The sequence below is a fragment of the Aegilops tauschii genome, chromosome 2 (assembly GCF_002575655.3).
Source record: "Aegilops tauschii subsp. strangulata cultivar AL8/78 chromosome 2, Aet v6.0, whole genome shotgun sequence".
NCBI classification, from domain to species: domain Eukaryota; kingdom Viridiplantae; phylum Streptophyta; class Magnoliopsida; order Poales; family Poaceae; genus Aegilops; species Aegilops tauschii.
The window spans coordinates 452072859-452090039 of NC_053036.3; the positions used below are offsets into that span (position 1 = coordinate 452072859).

General features: G+C 52.9%; 1 protein-coding gene and 1 pseudogene across 1 annotated transcript; both read right to left on the reverse strand.

Annotated features, from left to right (window-relative positions):
* Positions 1–6331: 6331 nt before the first annotated feature.
* LOC109744525 (uncharacterized) lies at positions 6332–7212 on the reverse strand. The gene has a single exon (XM_020303657.4). It carries the CDS (start codon positions 7123–7125, stop codon positions 6547–6549), a length of 579 nt encoding a protein of 192 aa, XP_020159246.1. The 5' UTR covers positions 7126–7212; the 3' UTR covers positions 6332–6546.
* A 2166-nt stretch (positions 7213–9378) lies between these two features.
* Positions 9379–15592, reverse strand: LOC141041110 (uncharacterized; annotated as a pseudogene).
* Between the last annotated feature and the right edge of the window lie 1589 nt (positions 15593–17181).

Genomic DNA, 17181 nt, shown 5'->3' on the forward strand with positions numbered 1-17181 from the left:
TCCTTCTCAGTCGGCGCCGCCAGGACAGGTGGAGTGGTCAGCATCTTCTTCAACTCATGGAAGGCTTGGTCTTCTTGGTCGTTCCACTCGAAGTGAGTGGATTTCTTCATGAGTCGGTACAGGGGGAGAGCCTTTTCTCCTAGCCGGCTGATGAAGCGGTTTAGGGAGGCCAGGCACCCGGTGAACTTCTGCACGTCTCGCAACTTGGTGGGAATCTCCATTCTCTCAATGGCCTTAATCTTCACAGGGTTGCACTCAATGCCGCGTTCAAAGACCAAAAAGCCTAGAAGCTGGCCGGCTGGTACTCCGAACGCACATTTCTCGGGGTTGAGCTTGATCTGGAATCGGCGCAAGTTGGCAAATGTTTCTTTAAGGTCTTCCAGCAGGGTACCGCGCTTCTCCGTCTTCACCACAATATCGTCTACGTAGACGTGGGCATTTCTGCCGAGTTGCTTGAGGAGGCATTTCTGCATGCAACGCTGAAAAGTGGCACTGGCATTCCTCAGGCCGAATGTCATAGTCAGGTAACAGAAAGCTCCGAAGGGTGTGATGAAGGCGGTCTTCAGGCGGTCGGCTGGGTCCAACTTGATCTGGTGGTATCCTGAGTAGGCATCCAAGAAACTCAACAGCTCGCATCCGGCTGTGGAGTCTATCACTTGATCAATCCGTGGCAAGGCAAACGGATCTTTGGGGCAGGCTTTGTTGAGGCTAGTGTAGTCTATACACATACGCCATTTGTTGTTCTTCTTCAACACCAAGACTGGGTTGGCAAGCCACTCTGGGAAAAACACTTCCATAATAAAGCCGGCGGCGAGGAGCCGGGCTATCTCTTCTCCTACGATTCTTCTCTTCTCCTCTGACAGTCGGCGAAGAGGCTGCTTGACTGGCTTCGCATCCGCTCGGACTGTAACTTGTGCTCGGCGAAATCCTTCGGAACACCCGGCATGTCCTTTGGGGACCATGCAAAGATGTCTCGATTCTCACGGAGGAAGTCGACGAGCTCGCCTTCCTATTTACTGTCCAGGTTTGCTCCAATGACAGCAAACCTCTCCGGGTTCTCCGGGTCCAGAGGTACCTTCTTCGTCTCCTTAGTCGGCTGGAAGGAGCCCTGCGCATCATATTCCTTGGGGTTGGGGGACAGGGCCGGCTGCTTGCCGGCCATGGCCACAACTCGCTCCAGCATCTTCTTCTCTTCTGCAACCACGAGGGACTCGGCCAGCCGGCTACTGGCTGCAGCGCACTCGATGGACTTCTTGTAGTCGCCGGTTACAGTGATGATCCCCTTCGAGCTCGGCATCTTCATCTTGAGGTAGGCGTAGTGGGGCACAACCATGAACTTGGCCAGGGCAGGTCGGCCAAGCAAGGCGTGGTAAGGGCTCTCTAGGTCCACTACCTCAAACCAGATTGCTTCTCGGCGAAAGTGATCCTTGTCTCCGAAGAGAACGTCCATCTTAATCTTGACGATTGGGGAACAGGACAGGCCGGGTACGATGCCATGGAACACGGTCCGGCTTGGCATGAGCTGCTTTGCCTTGAGGTTCAACTTCTCCATGGTGTCGCGGTACAGTATGTTGATACTGCTTCCGCCATCAATCAGCACGCGGGAGAATCGGGCAGCTCGCCTCTCCGTCGCGAGGGTGACGTCCAACACCAATGCGTAGGAGCCAGGAGACGGCATCACCTCTGGGTGATCGTCCCGGCTCCAGCTGATAGGCCTTTCGGACCAATGCATGAACTCGGGGTTGCTGGAGGCGACTGCGTTGACCTCTTGGTGCTGTCGGCGCCGGCTGCGCTTGTCTTCAACCTGGCTCGTGAAGACGACGTAGGCGGCGTGCTCATCTGGGAACTCATCTTGAATGGCTTCGACTGCTGGTCGAGCAGCCGGCTGCTGGGGGGCTGGAGGCGGCGCCAGCCCCTCGCCCTTGGAGATCCGTGTGAGCCAGTGGCACTTCCGGGTCGTGTGGTTGGACGGCTTCGCGCCGCTGTGAAACTTGCAGGGGGCATCGAGAGTCTGCTCGTAGGAGAAGGCCGGCTGCCAAGCCGACCTGCCGCCCTTCTTCTTGGGAGCCGGTCGCTCTTCGAGCTGCTCATCTTCGACAGTGGCCACCTGCCGATTGGTGGAAGGCGGCATAGGGGCCTTGCGCTTGTGGTCGTTCTGGTAGGGGCGCCGGTTGGAGTCACCAGCCGGCGTCTTGGGAGCCGGAGTGAGCACCATCCCAGAGGCGTCCACTCGGAACTCGGTCTTCATCGAGGAGTCGGCCGTGGCGTACTTGTCGTCTATGACCAGCAGCTCGTCGAGGGCAGTCGGCTCGTTGCAGAGGAGTCGGTGCTTGAGGAGGGTGCCCTCTCGGCACCCGGCGGTGAAGTATTCGATGGCTTGAACCTCGTGCACCCCCTCGCAGGAGTTGCGGAGCTCGGCCCACCGCGTGAGGGAATCGCGAGTCGATTCGCTGGGCCCTTGGACGCACAAGGAGAGCTGGCGGGGCTTTGGAGGCCGCTTGTACGTGCTGGTGAAGTTGCGGACGAAGACTTCCGTGAAGTCCAGCCAACTGTTGACGCTGTAGGGCTTGAGGCTGTTCAGCCAGGTGCGCGCCGTGCCTTGAAGCATAAGAGGGACGTACTTCACGGCTACGCGCCTGTTGCCGTTCGCTATGCTGACAGCGGTAGAGTAGTCGATGAGCCAATCTTCCGGCTTCACTAAGCCGTTGTACTTGGGCGTGTCTCTGGGGAGCGAGAACCCTTTGGGGAAGGGCTCGTCGCGGATGCGGGGGCCGAAGCAAGGCGGGCCGACATCGTCTTCTTCTTCTAGCGCCAGGGACCGTGCTAGGCGGTCGATCCGGTGGCGGGCGTCGTTCTCGCCGACTCCTTTGCGGTGGCCTAGTCGGCCACCGAGAGTCAGATGCGTGACATGCGGCGGGGTGAGATATCTCTCCCCACGAGGCGGGGGAGGAGGCGGATTGCCTTGACGCTCCACCGCTCGAGGGCGGCCTTCTGCGTCGCGCTCGATGGTGATTCGAGTCCGGCTGCGGCTAGCAGCCGACTCCTTGTCTTTTCTTGCGCGGGCGCCGCTCGCAGTCGACGACCGGGATGTCGCGGCGTGTTCTCGGCGTGGGGGAGGACTCTCAGCGCGGGCGCCGGCTTCATGCCGTTCTGCGGCCGCGTCGATCAGCTGCTGGATGCGCCTTGTCATGTAGGGAAGCTCATCAGCCCCCAGCCCATTCAGCTCTTCTGCGGCCACCTGAGCGGCTCGCAGATTCTCGAGCGGGGTGGCGTAGACTGGGCGGTCCGCTCCCAGCATGCTGGCGATGGCCGCGCCGCGCTTCTTGACGAGGCCGGCTCGGCTCGGCCCGCCATGAGGCGGCGTACCAAAGGCGGCGCGGTCGACTTCGTGCTCGTGAGCCTCGGTGAGGCGTCTCATGGAGGCTATCTTCTGGCCCTCCGTGATGAGGGCGAGGCGGCGTGCCTCCAGAGTCTCGGCGTCGGCGTCGGCCGGGATGGGGACGGACAAGTCATGCATCGCCACTTGTAGGGCGTCGTGGGCGTTCTCGCCCGAGTCGGCGGCGTGGCTGATGATCAGCACCTCAGTGACAGCGCTGCTGCCAGTGTCGGCTCGAGGGAGAGGGTCGTCGAAGACTACCACGTCGGAGGGGTAGGCATCGAGCGATGCCGTGTCGGAGTCGACAAGCATCGGGTCGGTGGAGCCGACCGACTCCAAGTCCACAGCAAGCTCGCTGGAGACGTGAAGCTGGTCGAGGAGGCTGACGAGGCGGCTCTCGGGGTAGTCCGTGCCCGCGTCGGACGCGGGCTCATCAGAGATGCGAGTCTCGCCAAGAAGGTCGGCGAGGCAGCTCGCCGCGCAGGCGTCGTCGACGCCTTGCAGCGCGTCAAGGCAAGCACCATCGGGCGTAGCAGGCTGGCTACGTTCGCGGGGAGGAAAAGGGTTATGTCCAGAACAGGTCTCCGGACGACGGTGCACCTGGCCCCACGGTGGGCGCCAAATGTCGGGTGGTAGGTGCGACATATGCCAACGGTGGCTTATCATTGTGGGAGCCAGTAAGACATCGCCGATGCCTGGAAACGGGATAAGGCGAAGGCATGCACGCCGGCGGATCTTCCCCAGGTTCGGGGCTCTCCGTGGAGATAACACCCCTAGTCCTGCTCTGCGGGGTCTCCGCATGATCACTAGATCAATACAAGTAGCTACAAGTGCTCCTTGAGCTGTTTGGCTAGAGGAAGAAGAAGGGCAAGGCTAGTTCTCCTTTTCTCTCTATGTGGTGTGTGGAATTCCATGAGATCAACCCTTTGCATGGGTGTCCCGGGGGGTTTATATAGGCCTACCCCCCAGGGGTACAATGGTAATCCGGCTGGGCGCGGGTCCCAGCCGTCAGTGTCTATGCTCGCCGGCTTCTCCGCCGGCCATTGGGGTCCGCCGACTGGTGGGTCCCGCCGGCTGCCGGCCTCTTGGCCGACAGGCCGGCCCCATCACTTGGGGGCCTTGTCGGCGGCTGGTTACTGTTGCCTCGCCTATGATGACGAGGGCTTTGTCGAGGTAAGCATGGCTACAGTGCCGCCGCCTTGCGGGCTCTCACTGTAGCCTTACCTCGTCTTGTCTCCTTAATGAGGCACATGTTTCGAGGGAGGGAGGTAGCCGGCTATTGGGAGCCGGCCACGCCCCTAGCCGACTAGGGGAGGCCGGGCCGCCTTCGAGTGTCTCTCTGGCTAAAGGGGCCCGCCGCCCGCGGGCCGTACTGGCGCCTGTCGTGGGTGACGTCGAGGTCAACATGGCTACAGTGCCGCGCCGGACGGGAGATGGCTGACTCGTGCGGCGCCCTGTGGCCATGCCTGCTTCGGGATTCGGGGGTAGTGGGCTGTACTGCGGTCACGCCCCGTCTTATCAGCGTTATGTGGATGCAGTCTTGGTGGGTGTAGTCTTGGCCGGCTTCTGGGAATCGGCTCTCTTCATGGCCGGCTTCTGGGAGTCGGTCCTCTTGGGGCCGGCTTCCTGGAGTCGGCCATCTCGTAGCTTCCTTAGGGAAGGTTTCTGAGGCCGGGTCGCCTTCTGGTAGCCGGCCCTGGGGATAGCCGGCCGGGGGAAGGCGGCCCTGCGCTCTATATGCTTAAAGGCTCGAATGACCTGATAATTTTTCGAAGAGCCAGGGGAGTCGGTTAGGTTACCCGTGACCATTTACTCCGACACTAATGATAGCTGAACTGTCTTATTTCTGAACTACTTGTTTCTGCTTTTACACACGTACGGCAACAACGATTATCCGTTTTGCTTTGCTTTCAGACGAATCACACTTTTACCATGGTGTTTACCGTAGATTTTTATGATCTCTTCATCTGTCTTCGATTGCTCAATCCAGCAGACCATGTTTTTTTCCTATGCAACTTTTTGGAGTACTTGATTTCTAAAACTGTAAGATTGAGGAATCAGTTCAGTCACGGTACCCAATCTGACTACCAGAACTGGAATTCAGACGGTAGCTTTGCACCTTGTCTGCCAATCAGTCGACAACAGATTATTACAGCCAACCATGCGCTAAAATTGCCCATGAAGAACAGGTGCTCGGTGAAAGGTGTCGAGATGGCACATTGAAAAATAAATCTACTACTCCCTCCGTCCCGTAATACAAGAACGTTTTTGACACTAGCAGCTCACAGTCACTCTGGTAAGTGCTTTTTTTTCGACATGGTAGCTCAAATCACAAGCTAAAATGACGCCGGGGACTTCACCCTGCCTTCATCTCTTCTTTACTCACGTAGTTGTTGTGTACATCAGGTTGCTGTGTCTCTTGTCTCTGCCCATGTTCAGTTCGTGCTTTATCTTCAGAACCATTTCCTCCTTTTTTGCTGTGTAACCCGGATACGGGTTTCCATCTGATCGTCATTAAGACTTATTCCAGTGGCAATTGGATTGGGTGTGATGTGAAATCAGGAGACATGAAACAAGCAGGCAAAAGTTTTGGCTAAAGTTTTTTGCTGTGTAACCCGGATACGGGCCGGTTAAAAAAGAAAGGGACGATTCTCTCAACTCCAGTTCAGAAAACTTCACTGGAGCCCCAAAATGGTAGTTTTTTGGGTCAAATATCGTCGAAATTCAGATTCAAGAATCATTTCTTGCAATTCAGATTCAAGAATAATGGGCAGGACCAGAGCTGTCAGAAGCGAACTGCAAGGATGGTACTCCCGTACTGAAAAGGAAGCCGTATTCTTGGTCAGATCTCGTAATATTTCTTTCAGATTCAAGAAAGATTAGTTGCTTCAGTCAGTATGCTGTTCCATGTGCTATTGATAATATTTTTATCGAGGTGACCAAAATGAGAGTCGATTGAACAGGAATTTCAAATAATATTATAGAGGTGCAACAGCGGCAGTACAACATAATCATATACCACACCACACAATACAACCCAATCAACAAATAATAATATCACCAAACACTAGTCTTTCTCCCAAGAACTATCGGTTCTCAGTCCTCCTCGCCTTCAGACACCCCTCCCACACATCATAAATTGCTTGCTGCATCATCATCCTTGAGGCGGATCAGACCTGGAATGGCCACGGCCAGTTGCCGGCGCCATCCTCGCCGCCGACCTTGGCGCTGCGGCGCATGGGGTTGCCGCCGCACTCCCTGTCGACGTAGGCGTAGTACCTGAGGACGAAGGCGAGCGCGAGGGCGACCCACTCGAGGCAGAAGATGGCGATGCCGAGGCCCCCGATCATGCGCAGGATGACGGCGCCGTCCTCCTCGCGGACGTAGGACCTGAGCCCGTCGGCGAGGAACTCGGCGGTGCGGGAGAAGGCGAGCACGGCGGCGGCGCCCTGCAGGATGGAGACGACGACGGTGGCGGACATGTGGGCGGTGTAGACGCGGCCCCGCGGCGGGTCGGGCGCCGCGATGACGGCGCACCCGGCCACGGCGGCCGCCACGGTGAGCGCGTGGAGCAGGATGAGGAGGAAGCCGTCGACGGAGGGCACCAGGCGGAGCGAGAGCGTGAGGAAGCCGCAGCCGGACGCCGCGCCGAGGATCATGTAGTTGGAGACGAGGAAGGCGCGGCGCGCGCGGCGGTGCGCCGGGGACGCCGAGTCGCCCGCCGGCGGCGCGATCACCGAGAGGCCCATGCTTCTTGTGGCGGCGACTGAGCGAGCGGAGAGGGACGAGGGAGGCTTGTGAGTGAGGACTGAGGGGAGGGAGTGAGGTGTGGCGATTTGGGGAGGAGGCCTGGGGATTAAATGGGGGTGGGGGAGCAGGGGTCCGACCGTTTGAGGAAGAGACGAAGAGGGAGCGGAGCATCAACGGCTAGTTTGAAAAAGGTGAAGGGAGGATGGCCGGCCGGCCGTTGGAGAGGCGCGCGGCCGGGTTCGGCGGCCACATTTGCCGTGGACTTGAGTGGAGCCAGTGGGGCAGGTGTGTCGGTAGTGAAACCTGGCAAAAGAATTTTCCCGTTGGCTTACGTGGACTGTGGACCGGTAGCGACTAGCGAGTTTCCTCTCGTGCGTTTTGATATTTTTTTTAACATCTCTCGTGCGTTTTGATTTTTTTTAACATCAAAAGACTTTATTCCTTAAATAATAGCACGATCGTTTACAATTTGATGAAAAATAAAATCCCGAATATCACTATCCCAAAACTCACAAGCTCTAGAACTTAGAGCATCTCTAGCAGACCCCGCATCCCGCCGGCCCGCAAAACACGTTCGCAGTTCGCGGAAAAACGGCTTTGTGGGCCGGCGCGGACGGCTGCAGAGGCAGACCCCCAAACGGACCCTTATAAAAGGATATTCACGGAATATACTTTTTTACGGGTTGGCTTTGCAGGGTTCCCGCATCCCGCCGGTCCGCAAATATCAATACCACACCACAAAAATAAAACAAACATCCACACTACAAAACAAATTATTCAAATCACGGAAGCAAATTAAGCAATTATTCAATGCCAACACAATACAACAATCATCCACATTACAAATAATTATTCAGATAGCATAACTAGTTTCAGCTTGGGACTCTTTCAAGGTGCAGGGGGACGAGAGCTCCCCCTCCCTAGGGTTCCGTCCACGCCGCCGCCGGCTACCCCGCCGCGGGTAGCCGCCGCCGCTAGCCCGCCCTCTCGCCCCCAGCCCCTCCCCCTCCCCCATACCCCCGCGTCGCCTCCCCGAGTGAGGCGACTGGGGGCCCCTTCCTGGTTCCTCCCAGCGCTCCCCCGTCGCTCCTTCCTCCTCCCGCTGCCGCCGGGCCTTACCCGCGTGGTGCCGGCGGCGGCGGGTCTGCCTGTCCCCGCGTGCGGCCATCCCTGCTCGGGCGTCGGTGGCCGGCGGCGGTGCTCCTCGGCTTCCTATGGTGCGACTTGGAGGCGTTCCAGCGGGTCGCGGGCGTTCCTGATGCGGCGGCGCGGCCGTTGGCCGCGGGGCGCGTGGTGGTGCGGTTGGCCGCCGGCTTCTGCTCCGCCCAGATCTGGGCTCCTCTGGGCCTCATCTGGGTTGGGGCGGGCCGGCGCTCCGGCGTGCGGCAGCGCGGCTCCCTGGTGGAGATGGCGCGACCTCAGGGGTTGCGGGCGGTGGCGTCCTCGTCAGCCGATGTGCTGCAGCGTGGCGGCAGGGGTTGTCCGGATCCTTCGAGGTCCGGCCGGGCCTATGCGGGCCTGGTAAGCTCTTGTCGTCCCGTCCGGATGGCTCCGCGACAGCGGTGGTGGTAGTGCCCTCCCGTCGGCTGAGTGGCGGATGCCCCCGCGCCCGTTGGCTCTTCGTCCCTCCCCCAGGTCTCGTGCCGGTGGCTTAGAGAGACGGCGTTGATGGTTCGGTGATCGTGGTGGCACATGTTGGTGGGCGGCAGTTCTGGTGGTGCACTTCAGATCGTCCGGGGTGGTGGTGGTCGTTTGGGTGGGAGAAATCCCTAGTGGCGCGTCCGTCATCGACGAGGTGACGCCTGCGGGCGCCGCCATTCCTTCCTGAAGGGCGTCGGATATACCACTTCCCCACTGCCCTTTGCGTACCGGAGGAAACCCTTGGACTTGTCCGGGCAGCAGTGGCGTCGTCGTCGCGTTCCTTCTTGAAGGTGCTGCCTGGTACGCGACGCCCCGAAGTGCTAGAAGCGCGGTGGTACTTCTCCAGAGGGTGCAGCGGTTGCCGGCTATCTTTGTTTCATCGATCTGCCGTTGTTGGCATTTATTTCTCTTTCTTTCTCTCTCCTTTTCTTTCGGGCTTGTTTGTGCCGCGGCCCCAGCAAGCTCGTTGTATCGGATGGTTGCTTTATAATCTAAAGCGGGGGTAAACCCTTTATCGTAACAAATAATTATTCAAATCACCAAAGCAAACTAAATAATGCAATACAAAACTTGTCCCGAATACAAATACAAATGAATAGAAAATGAGTTTGTTAGTGTCCAGCCCTTTGCCAATGGTGCTCAATGAGATCCTGCTGAAGTTGAAAGTGGGTGTTTGCATTTTCAATCTCTTTGTAGGTCTGAAGAAAAGCTCTAATGCGGTTAGGGCCTCTAACTGGTTTGACACGGCTACCCACATTGTCGTAGAAGAACTCCAAGTTCATTCCTCTCATCTTCGAGAATCATATTATGAAGGATAACACAACATGTCATGATATTTTTCAAGGTCCTCTTGTCCCAAAAACAAGCAGGACCACGAACAATGGCAAACCTAGATTGCAAAACCCCGAATGCTCTTTCAATGTCTTTTCGGGCTGCCTCTTGCACCCGTGCGAATTCACAATGTTTTCTAGTTTTGGGATCTTTGATGGTCTTGAGAAAGGTGCACCAAGGAGGGTATATACCATCTGCAAGATAGTACCCTTTTGTGTATTCGTGCCCATTGATAGTGTAGTTGCAAGCAGGAGCATCACCACTAGCAAGCCTAGCAAACAAATGAGATTGTTGCGACACATTGATATCATTGAGAGTGCCCGGCATACCAAAGAAGCAATGCCAAATCCATAAATCCTCGGATGCTACGGCCTCTAGCACAATTGTTGCATCACGAGACTTGCCACAATACATTCCTTGCCATGCCTTCAGGCAATTTTTCCAAGTCCAATGCAAACAATCAATGCTACCTAGCATGTCAGGCCAACTTCTCCTCTCATTAGATGCCATCAATTTCTGTGTGTCATCCTCGTTGGGTGCCCGAAGATATTCAGGACCAAAGACACGGATGATCACGTTGGCAAATCTACGCACTGACTCAGTTGTGGTATCTTCACCAATGCGAAGGTACTCATCGGCATAGTCAGCCGGAACGCCATATGCAATCACCCACATAGCTACGGAGATTTTTTGATATGCACTAAATCCCTTTAAGCCTGCAGCATTTCTTCTTTGAGTAAAATACTGACAATTTGCTTCGCAAGCTTGAACAATTTTCACAAAGAGGGATCGGCGCGTTCGGTACCTTCTCCGAAAGAGGTGCCGTGGATATGTTGGATTCTCCGTGAAGTAGTCTTGCATCAACATCTTGTTCCCGAGATGGCGATTCCGAAGAATGCAAAGACGCCTAACGGTCGATCCTCGCCACCTCTTCCGGTTCTCGTCTTCGTGCTCCTTCATGGCAAGTGCCATCACTAAGGTCTGCTGCCGAAAGGTTGCAAGAATCATCTCAACATCTGAGTCATCCGAATCGGACGAATCGGAGAGCAAGAACTTCTCGCACGGGCTCAATTCCATCTACATGGACAAGAATTGCACGCTGCGTCAATCAACTAGGCATAACGCTCGACACAAAGCACAAAACAAACACTAACCGGTGGCTCGTCTCGCGGCTGATCTCGGGCGGCGACGAGGGGCGAGCTCGAGGGCGGTCGATCCCCGGCGGCGACAGCGACGAGGGGCGGCTCTTCTTGCCGGATCCGGGGGGCGGTGCAGCGAATCGGTGCTGGAGGGTGGGGGACGCCCCCGTGGCACGATTCCGCCCGCAGATTTGGCCAGAATCGCCGGCGGCGGACAGGCGGAACCAAGGGCGGGCAGCGGCGGAAGGAGATGGGGAAAGGGCGCGGGGGCTGAAATGTCCCTCCCGCCAACCGCTTCACTGCGATACGGGGGAACCGTAGGGGCGAGGCGGAAACCCGCGTATTCACGGGTTGGGGCCGAGATTTTGCCGCGCCCCTCAAAATTTTTTGCGGGCCGGCCGCGTTTGCGGGGTCTGTTCGGGCGGGATTTTCTGCGCCGACCCGCATTTTGGCGGTTATTTTGCAGGTCAGGGCTTTTTGCGGGGTCTGCTAGAGTTGCTCCTAGGGAACTCTTTGCTATACCATCAGCAACGGAATTTGCTTTTCTAAAACAGTGAACCACATCCACTTTTTTTGAACATCTCTGCGTTTTGATTGGTTTGGAGATAATGCATCTCTTGCCTTGCCTAGTAAAAGTTAACTTCAAAAACTGTTACTATTTTTTTCCAAGTTAACAACACCTAGTCCTTCCCTTAAAAAATGAACCCACTAAAATTTGAGGAATGGCCCTCAAATGCACCCCAACTGACTCAAATTAGCTTACTCGCGTTTTTTCTCATTAAGCCCAAAATGCTTGACGGGAGAACTTTCAACCTCCAAGTGGCCGCATGATGTCGTCGATGCCTCCGGCGCCTCCTTCACAACATAAATGGATATGCGTGTCCTCTTTCCCCGCCTCCGCCCCCTTCCCAATATGTCAATAGGGATGATAATGGGTATCCATTACTCACGTACCCGGCGGGTAAAAATGCTATTAGGGTAAGAGTATGAGACAAAAAGTTACGCATGGGTATATAAATAGAGAAATCTCAAACCATCGGGCAGAGCGGGTACGTGTATGAGATCATATGACCCATACCCGCATACTCATGTACCCTTGTAAAATCTAGCAAGTATCGACAAATTACCTCTACACTTTTGTCGTGAGTTGTTGAACTTCAAATGTATGACTATGTGCTATTATTTTATGACCATGTGTTGATGTTTTGATGTGTTGTTGTTTACAAGAAAGTATTTGATGTTTATAGAATGTATTGTTGTTTATGATGTGTTGTTGTTTATAAGTATGTATTGATATTATTATGTGTTGTTGTCTATGAATTAGGATTCTATGTTATAGTTTATGATTATGTGATTCTCAAATTGAGGTTATGCAAGCGTGGGTATTTTTACCCGCGATGACCCATTACCCTGTCGGATGACAGGTACAACACAACAATGTCGGCCGGGCAACAATGTGGTGTAGCCCGACACCACATCCAACACCATCGCCCCTTCCCCACGGTCGGTTGCCCCCGTTCTTGTCGGACAAGAAGAAAAGGTGTTGTCATCGACCAAGGCGACGGAAGAAGCAGTGACAAGGAAGAAGGTCGCGACACCGCTGCCCACCCCAACGGCCAATGGCGATGAGACCGATGGCTCCGATCATGAGGCGTTTGACACAATGCCCATTTTCTTTGCCTTTGAAAAGGAGGTCAAAACACTCAGCATTTGCATTGTTGTGACGCACACAACCATTCTTTAATTATTAAGCAAAGTATAGAACAAATGCAACCATGATCAAATCATTACAAGATATGAAATTTACATCTACAACTAAGTCGACTTCTTATGCAACAACGTCTTCAAGAAGGGATAAATATCACTATGCCATCGTCGCCACGTTCGACTGGAGACGGCCTGCACAAAAAAATTCATCTTGATTACCGAGACCAATCAATAAAGATCGGCACGACAACAAGTAGGAGACGCCTTTAACAATGCAACCACGCAAGTTCGTTGCTCTTGAATGTGACTAATAAAGGCTAGAACCAGAGTTTTCACCCCGGAACCTGAAGTGGTGTTCCAATCAACATCTTGATAACAAATTGTTCAATAGTCGGCTCCGCCAGTACTCCACGCCAGCGCCAAAACGCACTAGCAGACTGGTGGGACATCTTCCCACCTTAAACCACCACTGCGACTTTCAAATGGATGCCCATGTCTCGGTGCGTAACACTAGTAGAAAACAAGGCTTAGGTCCAGGCCAGATAAGTGCATTAGTCCCGGCCGTGTTACGAACCGGGACTAATGGGTGCATCAGTCCCGGTTCGTGAGGCTAGGACGCTGGCCGGGCCTCGGCAGGCACCAGTCCCGGTTCATCTGACCCCTTTAGTCCCGGTTCCAAACACGAACCGCGACTAAAGGTCCTCTCTCCTGGCGCAGCCCCTTTAGTCCCGGTTGGTGGCTGGAACCGGGACTAAAGGTCAGTCTTCTATCCTGGTTCTAGCAACCAACCGGGACTAAAGAGATGCCTATATATATATATATATATATATATATATATATATATATATATATATATATATATATATATATATATATATATATATATGCTCGCCCCTGCCTGCTCACTCCTCTGTTTTTTGGTCGGCCGACGTGTGGGAGGTGTGTGTTGCTCTGCTCTCACCTCCTATGCACATGAGGTGTTCGCTGAAATGCCCGAGCCACACTTAAGCTTTCTCCTCTCCAAGATCCATTTTCCCCAAGATTTGTCTAGGTTTGGCGGTGCACCAACTACACAAGTGTTCTAAAAGGTTAGTAACTTCATCCTTTCATCTCTCACTACTAGTTTAGCTCATTTCAAATGCTCTAGAAGTAGAGTGGTTTGTGGGTTTTAGTGTAGGAGTGTATGTGGGAGTTCTTTTAATTTAGATGCACAATTTGAGCTCAAATTAACTTCTTAGAGTCTGCAAATGTGTAGGCTGTCGTCCCGTCCCCGTCCTCACCGTCGTCGATCGCTGCGCCGATCTCGTCGCCGGCACCACCGTGGTGAGCCTCTTGTTCTTATCTTCTTTTTAAAAGAAAAATTCTTACTTGTATGATTTAGATAGCTACTTGTACAATTTTCTTACTTTTATTATTGCTTGTTATTATATAGTGCCATGGTTTTGGTATCCGCCCCCATCGGCCCTCGTCCTGTCTATGATTTGAATGTGGTATATTATCTTTTATAACTATTTGTTTCATTTAGTGTTTATGACAATTATGCCGACCAGCGTGACATAGATGTTTTTATCTAAGAGGTATGTGAACCAGAAATTCCAACCGACTCTCTTGTCGAGAGGTTAAATTTGGTTGAACAAGAAAAAAATATTTGAATGAAAAATTGAAAAGAATTGAAGGGGAGAAAATGAAATTGGATTTGCATGTTGTCGATGTCGTCGATGATCACAAGATCCAGATGGATGCAATGCACGTGAAGATTAGAAAGATTAGAGAATATGCCATTGATAATGAGGCTTGGTATCATTACGCTGTCAGATCAATTGTTACCTTAGTTGCGATTTTGATCGCATTTGTTATTGCATTTAAATGTTTTACATATTTGTATGTTAGTTTCAATGTATATTTTAATTAGATGCTCTAGAGAGCTATATGTTGTTCTATGAGAACTATGTATGAACTTTATGTATCTATTTTTTTAGTGATAACATTTGATCACTACTGTACTTTGGTTTTAATGTGATGATGAACTTGTATTAATTTGGTCACTTCTCTATCCATGATATTCTGTAATGGTTTTTGATACACTTAATTATATAATGCACGCGGATGAACCGGCAATGGATGTATGGTGACCGATGCACCTCCGAGTACATTGAGAGCCTGCATAAATTTCTCCAAGTGGCTGAGGCAAACAAGCAGAATGGTTTTATGTATTGTCCATTGTAGTCTGATTCCACATAGCTTTGCTATTGTAGGGGTGGATGAAATAATGGACGGATTTGAGGGGCTGGAGCTTGAGTACCATACAGGTGAAGGGGAGATTTTTCTGGAAAATGCCTTAAGGACTACCTGTCTATGGAGAAACGAAAACATTGTGCTTCCAAACTGGACACCGCCGCCTCAGCAGACTCAGCCGGAGGAGGCCCCTCAGCAGACTCCTCACGGTCAAGCTCTGCTATCTCCGCTGCCTCAGTCGTCTCCGGCGCGTGAGCTGTCTTCGCCGCATCAGTGGACTCCGACGGAGGAGGTCCCTCAGCAGAATCCTCCTCCGCCTCAGTTGTCTTCGCCGTGTCAGCAGACTCCGCCTCCTCTGCCGCCTCAGCAACGGCAGAAGAGAGCCGTCGTCGCTCCGGCGGCTAACAGTACAACAGGAAAGAAATTCAGAGCTGGTTCAAGCCTCAAGGCTCCTGCCAAATTCCATATGAGAGGACTGACGAGGAAAACCAGGACATCGTGGCTGCCAAAGTGAAGTCCCATTTTGAACGGAAACCTCCACCTCCGAAGGAAATAATAGATCCGGTAAAATCGAAGCGCTCTCTGGATGCCCTTAGGCGACCACCACCGCCTCCGCCGATATCACACTATGACCGCTGTATTAAAAAGACATTTGATGAAGCGCAGCGGTCGGGAAGTACTAAGAGTGCTGCAAGACGAAGTGGGAAAAAATTCCCCAGCTCAGCGAACAGGAGAAGCAATTATGCCCCCCCTCAAGGTGTTTACCGATGTCGCTAATCATCCGGGGCTAGCGCCCGGTACCACTCTTGGTGATTACATGAGCGATGATGTACAGTTTGAAATGGCTGAGGTAGTAGCGCCCTTTATATACGAGCATAGGAAGCCTCTCGTCAAACCTGATCAGCTCCCGCATCTACCAATGATGATGCAAAGATTACATAACTGGTAATTGGAAACCTGCAGCAAGGATGGGACCGACAGTTTATTGCTGGGAATTAAACATGAGCATGACTTCATTTGAGTCGACATGATGTACGTTGAATTTGTGGAATTATTCCGGTTGTTCAATCAAGACGCCATCGACAAAAGTCTCGTGACTTGCTACTGTGTGTAAGTATTATTTCTGTAATTAAGTCTCTAGCTCAGCTCGTTCATTGCATGTATATATAAGCATCCTCACTATATTATGCAGATTGAAGATCGTCGAATGCAAAAGAGGACAAATCTATGACATTGGATTCATTAGCCCAAATACCGTAAATGAATGGACAGTACAAAACAGAGCCAAAGATACCGAGGAAAACTTGCTAAATGCGTTCCTTCGACATCAAAACAAAAGGTAAGTACTATTTCCTTACAAATTCAAGTGAGGGTTACTATCTTGTGCATATTCTGTTTCGCTTACTCGAGGTTAAATACTGTAATTGATGAGTTATATGTGCGCAGCTTCCACTTTATTCTGCTATCCATTAAGCTTGACGCGGGAGTAGTAACTGTCTTAGACTCGAGATGTAAAGAGCCTAAGCTGTAGGATGACATGAGCCAAATGCTCCAGAAGTAAGTTCCCCACAGTCAAGCTCTGCTATCTCCGCCGCCTCAGTCGTCTCCGGCGCATGAGCTGTCTCCGCCGCCTCAGCCGTCTCCGCCGCGTCAGCGGACTCCGACGGAGGAGGGCCCTCAGTAGAATCCTCCTTCGCCTCAGTTGTCTCCGCCGTGTCAGCGGACTTCGCCTCCTCCACCGCCTCAGCAACAACGGAAGAGAGCCGTCGTCGCTCCGGCGGCTAGCAGTACAACAGGAAAGAAATTTATAGCTGGTCCAAGCCTCAAGGCTCCTGCCAAATTACCATATGAGAGGACTGACGAGGAAAACCAGAACATTGTGGCTGCCAAAGTGAAGTCCCATTTTGAATAGAAACCTCCACCTCCGAAGGAAATAATAGATCCGGTAAAAGATAAGCGCTCTCTGGATGCCCTTAGGCGACCACCACCGCCTCCGCCGATATCACACTATGACCGCTGTATTAAAAAGACATTTGATGAAGTGCAGCGGTCGGGAAGTACTAAGAGTGCTGCAAGACGAAGTGGGAAAAATTCCCCAGCTCGGCGAACAGGAGAAGCAATCGTGCCCCCTGCTCAAGGTGTTTACCGATGTCGCTGATACGTCTCCAACGTATCTATAATTTTTTATCGTTCCATGCTATTATATTATCTGTTTTGGATGTTTTATATGCATTAATATGCTATTTTATATTATTTTTGGGACTAACCTATTAACCTAGAGCCCAGTGCTAGTTTCTGTTTTTTCCTTGTTTTTGAGTTTTGCAGAAAAGGAATACCAAACGGAGTCCAAATGGAATAAACCCTTTGCGATGATTTTTCTTGGACCAGAAGACAACCAGGAGACTTGGAGATGAAGTCGGAGTCGCCACGAGGCGTCCATAAGGGTGGAGGGTGCGCCCAGGGGGTAGGGCGCGCCCCCTGCTTTGTGGGCCCCCCATGACT